The 10,653-nt window shown below is 44.1% G+C and overlaps 1 protein-coding gene across 1 annotated transcript in view; it reads left to right on the top strand.

Annotated features, from left to right (window-relative positions):
* Positions 1–425: 425 nt before the first annotated feature.
* Positions 426–10,653, top strand: part of MAPK1 (mitogen-activated protein kinase 1) — a 35,820-nt gene continuing 25,592 nt past the window's right edge. The window contains exon 1 of the mRNA XM_075516349.1: positions 426–803. Coding sequence (XP_075372464.1) covers positions 661–803 — 143 coding nt within the window. The 5' untranslated portion in view covers positions 426–660. The remainder of the gene's footprint in view (positions 804–10,653) is intronic.

The raw sequence follows: 10,653 nt of genomic DNA, 5'->3' as shown, positions 1-10,653 counted from the left end.
GGCCCGGCCCGGCTCCCGAGGCCTCCTGCGGGCTGGCGCCCGTCGGGCAGAAGCTCGAGCCTCGCGCAGCCCCGGGCGGGCGCCGCGCTCCGCCCGCTGCCGGCAGCGCCCGTGCTGCGGCCCCCCCGCGGGAGGGCGGCGAGCGGGAGCGGGGCCCCGGGAGCGAGGCCCCAGCCCGGCCCCGCGGCTCCATTTCCTGCCGCCGCCGTCACCTGACGCCTCTAATGGCGCCGGGCGGCCGCGCGGCCGCAGAGCCGGCACGCCCACCACGTGACCCGCCCGCCGCGCCCCCTCCCCAGCGGCTGCGGTTACCGCAGTCCTCGGCCCCGCCCCCCGGCCCGCCCCCGGCCCCGCCCGGCCCCGCCCCGCCGCCGCTCCCTCCGCGCGAGCCCCCACCCCCTCCTCCCCTCCCCCCGGCCCGGGTCGATGCGCGCGCGCGCGGCCGGCAGCGTCTCCTCACAGCGGCCGCGGCGGCGACGGCGCTGACGGGGCCTGGGAGCCGGCGGCGGCGGCCGGTGCTCCGGAGCGCGGCGGAGCGGGCGACGCCTCTTTTCCTTCCTCCCGCATCCTCCTCCTCGTCCCCCTCCTTCCTCCTCCCCCCGCCTCCGCCCCCCCCCCCCCCCCCCGCACGCAGTCACCGCGGTTCCCGGCACGGACAACATGGCGGCGGTGTCGGGGGCCGGGGCTGCGGGCGGCTCTGCCAACGCCGGGGGCCCGGAGATGGTGCGGGGCCAAGTGTTCGACGTGGGGCCCCGCTACACCAACCTCTCCTACATCGGCGAGGGGGCCTACGGCATGGTGTGGTGAGTGCCGGCTGCCGAGCCCGGCTGGGGCAGCGCCCTTGCCCTGAACAACTCCCTCCTTCCCTCCCCGCCGCCCTTGCCTGGCCGCAGCCTCCCCGGGGCCCGGCCCGGGCTCTCCGGCCCGCCCTTGCAGGGGGGGAGGCCCGTGCCTTGCCCTCGGGGGAGGGGAAGCCGGGGCTCAAGCATCTCTGCCTCGCTCTCCTCGGCTCTGCTTTTCCCTTCGTCTTCCCGAGGTCGTCCCTCCGGCATCACCCTTCCCCTCCCTCGCTGCCGCCTGCCCCCCTCCTACCCCCCCCCCCCCGCTTCCAAAATTCCTCCATCGATGGATGCAGCTGAACGCCTCGTTTCCTTTCAGTCGTGCGTTTATTTTCTTGAATGTTTTCTGTCCCTGCCTCTAGAGTTGGTTGCTCTCTTTATTTTCTCCGTCTCCGTAGTGTGATTGCAGACGTTCAGAAAGGGGAAAAGGTCGTAAAATCCTGGTAGCAGCTCCGCGTTCCTCTTTGTGCCCCTGCGAAGGCTCACCTGGCTGCATGTCCCCGAGGTCCCAGTTGATAAAAAAAGTGAATCCGTGCATACGAATTGCTGCCCCTACCTGGCTTTTCTTAGGACGTGCTGCCTGTGCTGCATAGCCTGCCAGATTAGTGTCTGAATTAACAGCTATACAGGTGGAAGTTCTCCTCAGCCGTTCTAGCTCTTGGTTAGTTTGCATCACGAAGACTTGTACTAAGTCGCACTAAAAAGCGATCGTGCGTGTTTGCTTTCGTTAGTATCAGTCTTCAAGAGCGAGGGGAATGAACTACAAAATACTGGAAATGTAAACTAACCCGACTGAGAGTGTGAGGTGGGTTTTTTAGCAATCTCAGTGAGTTGGGATGATGCTCTGTGATGGTCTGTCTAGTGACTGGGTTATAAATCTGACATGCTGGGTGGCCTTACTTAGGATTTCTTATTCTGTTTTCTGTTAGTAAAACAGGTTAAAAAAACCCCTTCTTAAATAATTTAAGGGATGCAGATGAAAAACTTTTTTTGTTACCTTTTGTCAACTTTCTTCCAACACTACTTCTCTTTCTTCAGCATGTTTTTTGACCAGACGTACCAAATGAGGTTTACAGGCTATGACTTCATGAAAGCTTTATCAGCATTTATTTCTCTCTCTGATGCTTAATCTTTTGTAAACTAGTGCATTTCTCAGCAAAGGCTCCTCACAACCTTTAGCTGTATGTTACAGGTTTTTATAGCTATAGGTTTTTGCATATAGTCATTGAATTGTGCTGGGCTGTTAAGATGAAGTCATCCTGTATTTCAGGGTGGAAGCTTTCATCTAGGCCTGAACTTAGCTGGGAGATGAGCCTCTCTTACAAAGTTCTGAGTTGCGGCCTTCGCTTTTTTGCTGTGGGAAGAACCTTCAAAATGTAAATCAGAAATCCTGTTTACAGTGTAAAAATACCCTTGTTATTGTTTTAGTGTTAGAAATCACAGCGATATATCCAGTCCAAAACTTGTTAATGTAGCTTGTGGTACAAACTGTATTTTATTACCGTGTACTTTATCATCTGAGCCAGGGCAACTAAAGCAGTGCAGATAATCTTGGTACTAACTGCACAGGTTTACACTTGCAGTCCGATTTAGGGAAGTGCTTGGGAATAGTACTTCCAAGATGTAAGCTGTGTGTAGTCCAGTTCATATCAACGGGGTGTTAAAAGTGTGTTTAACAGACAACGTGTTAAAGCTAAAATATTTCACCACAGATCAGGATTACAAGAAGCAGTATGATGGCAGTTGATGCCCTTTTTTGGCATCACTGTGCTAGTGAGCAGATACAGGGGAAACAGGGCCACTTTCTGCCCCTCCAGATGGTATGTTATTAAGTTCTATACTGAAACTGGTGCCCCCCCCAACTATATAAGGTTATCTTTTATTTAAAAACTTATTCTAATACATTGCGTCTACTATGAATGCTATACAAAATTACTAACAAAAAATCCAAATTGCCAGTTCAGTCGAAATACGCACTTGGCTCCTGTGTTTTCTACTCTAAAATTATTAATGTGAAATACTAAATTCGGTATGTTGTGCTGCTCTTTAATTATTGCTCTTCTGCCTTGGGTGTGAAATGACAGGGAACAAAGTCTCAGTTTATATTGTATACTTGATAAGGGAAGTGTTGGATGCACTTGTTGTAGTTAAGTGCCATAGCAACTGTAATGTTTCGTAGTGCCTAACATACAAGCTCTTATGATTAAATAAGATTACTTATCCATCAAGGGATGTATAGGTTATGCAGTTTAATACTACATGTTTCTTATCTTGCTTTGATTGCTCATGCAGTGAGGATCTGCAGAAGCTTCTCCCTTGGGGGGCAGGGTAGAGGGCAAGCTATGAGTGTGCAGATGGAGATGTTTCCCGCAACTGCAAAATCCATTTAAATTTGTACACTTTAATGAAGGAGAGCAGAGCAGGCTCTGATGGTTTTGTTTTAGACCTGCAGCTAATATGTACGCCTTGGGAGATGCTAGTTATTTACAAGCGCATTGTGCCATAAGGCTTGTTATACGGAAAACAAGTGACTTAACTCTTAAAATCCTTCACTCTTTTCCTTGTTTTTCCTAATTCTTCTATTTCTGAATTAGGGAGTTGAAAACAATAAAATTCTTTTAATTATATTACTGAATAAAAGGGCAAACGAAGTATTCTTAGGGTAGTGCTGTTACAGTCAGTCTTCCATTTTGATTTTGCAGCAGAGAGAATAATGTTTGAGAAATATTGATCACAACATAAAATAACAGCACAGGAAGTAGAGGAAGATGTTGACTGAATAGACTGTACGTGAATGTTCTCTCATCTGGATTTGAAAACCCTTGAAGCCATTTACCTATTCTCCCTTGTGCAGTCATTTTTAACATAATCAGGTTTTGAGTAAAAATAAACTTAGCAGAGCAGTGTATTTACTGCTACGTTGTGGTTGCACTTTCTCAGCTTCGTAAGCAGAAAAGGCATGTTATCAGGCAAACTCCCATCTTAATGTCCTCCAGTTAAACTCCACCAAAAATGTTCATCCTTTGATACAGGCTTGCACCTTACTTGGAAATTTTGTTGCTGGGGATGAAGTGGTTAATAAGTGAATATCCATGTCAGTGTCCCTTTCTAACCTATTTTTTGTTTTCACTATTTCTGCATGTAAAACTAGGGGATGATCACAGTGCAAAGTTTTAGCCAAAATCCTCAACGCTTTCTAGGACTGCAGGACATTCTTTGAGCAGTTTAGTCATACAGTCATGTTTGTTACTCTGAATTAATTTATCCAAATATACACAAATGTTGTGGTTTTTTTTTTTCCTTTTCCTTCTCTTTTACTTAAGAGTTGTTTTGAGGGGTTTTGGTGTGAAGTTCCTTATGTGACTTTCCCTTTCTTTCAGTGATAGGGGATTATCAACCTCAGAGTCAGCTGGGGCCTTTCAGACCAAGTCGGGAGTTTCAGAACTACCTTTCAGACATAATAAAATGTGAAAGGTTTTTGAGATTGTCTCCTCCTTCCCAAATGTGTGTGGGTTTGTTTTGGGTTTTTTTTTGTTTGTTTGTTTTTTCTTTTTGCAAAAACACCAAAATCAACCTGGTAACAGGTCCTACTTTAAACACACTGAAACAGCAATAAAAATATGATTGTGTTGAGCTTTACATTTCCAGTGTGAATTGTTCTTCATCTGGTTGGTCAGTGGTAATTTGTCAAGGATGATCATTTGACAGTTTAAAGCGAGTCATCTTTTTGGAAAGAAATGGTGAATGGGAATGTGATAGGGATATTCTGTGTTTTGGAAGTCCTTTTTGTCATCAGGCTTATGTGAATGTGAAGTATTATCACTGCTGCAAATAACTGCATATAAATCGTACACATGAATGCAGTTGGAAGAAAACAATCTTGAAGCTCAAATCTTGCATTTCTTGGCCTGAATTTGACTGGGTTGTTACAAAGACATCTTTGTGTTACTGATGTGCTATAGAAGAGTGATATTAGAAGTTAAGGTAGTCAATAGATGAATGTTGAAGTAATACTGAAAATAATATTTAAGACATTTGGCAGTAGTTTTTTCAAAGTTCTGCTCCTTTTGACTGTCTTGTGGAAGAGCCCTACTTTTAGAGGGTGGATCACTTAAAATCTGATGAGTATATGCATGAAGAGGCTCGAAACAGGAAAAAAAAAATCAGGACTAGAATGATCTGCAAGGCGTAGATATTTATATTAAAAGATGAAAATAGAAAACTTGATGGGATTGATGGTTGTGTAATACTTTCTTTCAAGACAGTCCAACATTACACAAAAAGGTAGCGTTTGCATCCCTCTGTGTCGGTCAGATTGGTGATCTGGGGTGGACTGCTTAGTGGCAAGGATCAGAAAAGCCTATAATTTTTTTTCTGTTAACTATTGCATTGATCTGGAGAGAGTACCCTTTAATGATAGAGCAAGTATAGAGATTCATGTCCCTGTTTATATGTGCTTTTAGGGAGCACAGGTTGGGTATGGGTGTCGATACCGTGTAATTAACATGTTTGGGGCTGTGCGATAAGGAAAAGAGGGAGCTGATACAAGTTAGCCAACCCTAATAGGTCCTTCTTAGTGCAAGGATCAGAGTAGAGAATTAGGGAATGTAATTGGTGGCTAGTTATCAGCTTCCTCCCTCTCGGGAGGAGGCCGAGGGAAGCATTTCCCTTCAGTCACTCAGACTTCTAGCCCTTGCTTAACCTGACGTGGAGACACGAAGGGAGCAGTTAGAGCTGCTTTTCCTGCTCTCCCCTGTGATGCGACAGGTGGTCGGCAAGCTGTGCAGCAGGCAGCAGGGATGGGACAGCAGCTACACGCTCTCTGTTTCTATCGGAGCTGTCTTTAGGATTTATGGAAGATGAGAGGTAGCAACTTTTCCTGTCTGCCCAAAGTAATGGGATACTAGCTTAAGAGGTGAAAAGTGTGGCTCAGGGACACTTGCATTTTATAAGTAAATACACATTTTCTTAACATAACATGGTACAACCCACGGAAACAGATAGAGATAACTTGTGTTATGTTTTTTAAGCATGATTTATTAAGGAAATAAGGCTTATATGTTCACAGTATCTGTACGTGGTTGCATCAGCCTGTCTCCTGTACACCTACATATGATCGTTGAACCTGTTGCCTGCCTTCCATCAAATTTGACAAGTGGTAGAAGTCTTAAAGATGGAAAGTTTCTTCAAGTTTCTTAAAAATAGGTATTTTGCTAGAGTGAAGAGGTCCTATATGCTGCTCCACTGAGGAAGAGACTGCATCAGGAGGTCACATATGAGAAGTCAGACTCCCTCAAAGAGACATGGCAGATGCCTCAGTTTCACAGATGGATTTACTGGTACTCTGGAGATCAGAAGTGTGTATCTGTAGGACACCAGGCTCTGTTAGTTCAGTGAGCTCCTTGTTCAGGAGTGGGGATCCACAGCCCATAGAAGAGTTAATACTTACCAACTGAGTAGGTGTACAGCTCAACTTGAGTTGAAAACTAATACTTCGCCAACATAGTAATTTTTTTAATGCTATTCATGTTGATGCTTTGTCATAGCTTTTAGCTGTGATCTAGGAATGAAATTAACTGATCAAATTGATATTTAATAAAAATATTTTATGACATCTTGCTGTGGAATATTTCACAGCATAATGTAGGTTGAAAGGGCCTTCCTGAGGTCATGTAGTCCAACCTCCTACTCAAAGCAGGGCTGATGTCAAAATTAGATCAAGTTGCTCAACTTGTCCACTCAATATTTCCAGAATCTCCAGGGATGGAGATTCCACAACATCTCTGGGCAGCTTCTGGTTCTAGTGTTTAACCAACTGCCCAGGGAAACTTTTGCCCTTAAAACCATGAGAGTTTCCCTTGCCGTAACTTGCGACCGTTGCCTCTTGTCCTTTGTACTTTTTGCCTCTGAGAAGAGTCTGGATCAGTTTTCTCTGTAATGCCCCTTTATGTAACTTGAGCAATTAGATGCTTTCCACTCTCCCCCCCCCCCGCCTTTTTTTCCCCTGCTAGCCTATACAAACCCAGTTTCCTAAATTTTTTTCTTGTATGTCATGTCCTTCAGCCCCCTTTGCATCCTAATGGCTTTCTGCTGGACTTGCTCCAGTACTGGGAGAGAGGAAAACTGGACACAGTATTCCAGATGTGGCTTCACAACAGTGATCACTTCCCTTGACCTGCTGGCTACGCACTTAATAACACAGCCCAGTCCATGCCCTTCATCACTGTGAGCACGTGCTGCTAATGAGTGAAGATGGATGTTGTTCTAGTAATCTAGAAAATACTTTCACTTGCACTTAGTGAGACATTTTGGGAACTTTTCAAATAATGTCTGGAAAAAAACCCAAACCCCACAACATTTTATGAAGTTATTTCAGTTGTGCTTGATTTTGATTTCCAGATCACTCAAATGAAGTGTATGGAGCCATAAATGTATTTTAGAATATAACGTTTCTTTTACTATGTCGTAAGGTAAATTAATAGTGTATGTGAAATGCAGCAAAGTGTAGTTTGTTTCAGGTGATTCATCTGTGTCAAACCTAGATTCTATTAATTGTTAGGTCAGTTATTAAAGAGAGTTGTTTGCTTGTGAATGAATCTCCTTTTCAGAAGGGAGCTTATTTTCCTTTGCTTTATTACAACTTTTGGGCATATAAAGAAGCTATTCTCAAACTCATCTTTTTGCAAGGTACATTAAAAGCCAAATCTGCATTACTTTGTTATCAGTTTTGACCAGGCAGATTAGTAAGATCCAAGCAGTAATAAATGTCATTAATTCAGATGGCTTATTTGATGAGCTATTGGTAGATACTTTGGCAAGATGAGGTTTCTCTTATCAGCGTGCAGTGGGTTGATTTCTGTTTCAGAGAACATTCCTGTCTCCACCCCTTTCCGCTGGGTTTCTGGTGGCTGGGTGAGAGCTAGAGCAGAGACAGCCTTGCGTCCCCTGCGGAAGGGACTGCACCTCGGCTTCCACCCAGGCGGGCTTCTGGTGCCCTGGCTGCCTGCACGCTGGCTGAAGGAAGAGCTGTCAAAAGGTTGCTGTGTGCCTTCCCAGGCCCGGTTGCCTTTCAGTGGTGGATGCAATCCTGATTTGTGTGTGTGTATGTACATGGCTTGTAGAAAGGCTTTACTGGAAAAACTGTTCTATTAGATTTGGGCAGAATCTTCCATGACAGTCCAGTTTTTAGTGGAGTTGTGCATGTGTTTTTACTACCTATCTTGTTTAGTAGTACCTAAAATCACAACAACCTGAGTTCTGTTAAGGGAAAATCTCTTCTCTTGGAAGTTCTTTTGTATTTTAAGAGAATTTTCATAAAATACTGAAATACTCTGTGGTGATTAGAATGCAAATGAGAGTTTTTGTTACATCGTAGAAAGTAATTCGCCTGTGTTGTGGGTATGTTTTAAGTACCAGCAACTTGCAATTAGGCTTACAGTTTATAATATGCAATTACTTCATTTTGCAGTTTTCCTTAAAATTAGCAGCTGTTACTGCAGTACCTTACTTCTTGCTTGTTTGGAGGGAAGGCAGTTTGCTCCACCAAATATTGCTGATGTGTCCTGAGTAAAACTTGAAGTCATTTGAGCACCACAAATCAATACTCCGCAAACTGCTTCAGTCCGGAATTTGCCCAATTTTATTGGGATTTGGATGGTGCAGAGAACCCCAAATGACATTCAGGCTGACTTTTATATTGCATTTTTCTGAGTGTTTCATAATTGTGAAATATCTTCCTTTTAGTTACAGTAGCCAACATATCTTAATGCTGATACCCTGTCTGAACAAAACACAAAGCAGTTAATCTGTTGAGGGGCTAGGGTTTACTGTTGGCACATCGTTTTAAAAAGATGGAAAAAACATGCAGAAGATGCTTTGTAAGCTGACACTGAAGAGACGTAACTTCTTATAGTGGTGAGGTGCACACTCTGTGCTAGTGGTTTGTTGGGGTTTTTTTTTGTCTTGTTTTGTTCTGCAAGTGGAATACTGAACTAACCATGGCAGAGCGGACGGTAGCAATGAACTTGCTTTCCCTAGTGCTTTGTGATAGTTTTCATTTTGCACTGCTGTTTCTACAGGCTTAGGAAAACCTCCGCTTCTAAGTATGCGTGAATGATTTTGTTCAGTGATTTATTTCTTTATTTTCTGTTGGAGTGAAGTACTGTGAACTGTCTCTTCTGAAGACTTGTATTGTGCGGAATCAATTAAATAACCTAATTACTGAAAAATATAGGAATTGTCTGCATCTTGTGTTTTTTCCTTTTTCTGAAGCTGATTTTAGGAGGAGTGTTTGGCATATAAGTCAAATTAGAACCTTATTAGGCAAAAGAGTAAACCACATTGGGGGATTTGTTAATACTGTTACCTCTCACAGCTCTCTGGTAGTGCTCTCCCTTCTCTCTAGGAAAGGGGAAGTATTTCCTATGCACATTTGTAGTGCCTGCTTTGCTGCTAGGGTGGTGGCGGTTGTTTTCCAGACTCTGGAGTAACATTGGTGATGTAAGTGACCTGCCGTCGCTGTCTTGGTGGCTTTTTGTTGCCTCTTGAGAAGCCATAAGCACAGGAGGAGGAAGTCAGCACTTCATCAGCTCATGTGTGGAGGTTTAGCTTTCATAACATTCAGGCCTAGACACTTAAGCTGTGGTTTCCATGACTGACTTGTGCTGATCTCAGGCTGTGCTGCTTCTAAAGGGGCAGCCTTCCTTCCGTGCCTCGGGTCGTGTCGTTCCTTCCTCTGCTCTTGTGCTGGTGCTTACAGAGCTGTAGAGTTAGCTGTGTTGGAAAACTGATTTAGCTGAAAAGTTACTTCATAAAAAATAAAATAAAATTTAAAGGCAGTAAGGTGATGTGACTGATGCAAACCCCCGTGAGTTCTAGTGCTGACACAGGAAGGGAGTAGGAATATGATGGTAAAGACTTCTTTACTGTTCTGTTTGTAAGCTGCTTTGACTTGGAGCTGCTTCAGTTCTCTGAACTGTCACAAACAAAGCCACTGCTCCAACCAAAAAAGTGAGAAAGGGGCAGGGTTGTCAGGCACAAAAAGGAGAGTGAACTACAACCACTCCCTTTAATGCCCTGAGCCCTTAGGTTGTCTCAGATGTTGTCGAGCTCTTAGAATTTTATCCTGAAATGGATTCCCACAGAAATTGTCTTTAAGTTTATATATAGAGAAGAAAGATAGTAATATTTTATATCATAATATCTTATCAAAAGCAATGGGTGCTTTTGGAATGAGGGTTTTTTTTCCACAGGTAGCCAAAGGGCCTTTAAACATAACCATGACATTTGCCTAAATGTTAAATTTGGCATAGGTGCTATCAAAGGAAATATTGGCAGCGGAGAACCTGTAAACCTCTAAAATGGGGAGGATAAGTGGGAAGGCAAGAAGTAGACAAAATACTAAGATGTAAGAGTTGTCTATTTTGTGAAGACCAACTTGCACTGAAGTGGCATAAAGTAGCATAGGCATATATGATGATTTGAAGTCACAGTGCTTCACAGCTAAAGGTATAGAAAGAAAAATACATGTTGGAAGAGACTGAGAAGTGATCAGTTTTTTCAAACAACTAAGATTGATCAAAACACCATGAAGTTAAATGACATCTTTAGCTGAACAATACAGAACCCTGGGTGAAGTAGCTAATATTTTTCTAATACTAAAGTTAAGGTGTAGTTCTAGAATTGCTACTCTTCATAGTTCTGCTTAGTAGGTGCTAACAAAACACAAATCATCTGGTCTGCCACACCCAGGATTATGAATTGACTGAGCTGGCAAAAGCAATTTTTTTAACAGACTCCATTTTGCACAACTAGC

This window comes from Mycteria americana, chromosome 13 (assembly GCF_035582795.1).
Source record: "Mycteria americana isolate JAX WOST 10 ecotype Jacksonville Zoo and Gardens chromosome 13, USCA_MyAme_1.0, whole genome shotgun sequence".
Classification (NCBI taxonomy): domain Eukaryota; kingdom Metazoa; phylum Chordata; class Aves; order Ciconiiformes; family Ciconiidae; genus Mycteria; species Mycteria americana.
The sequence above is the reverse complement of the archived record's forward strand: the minus strand, read 5'-3'. Positions and strand labels throughout refer to the sequence as shown.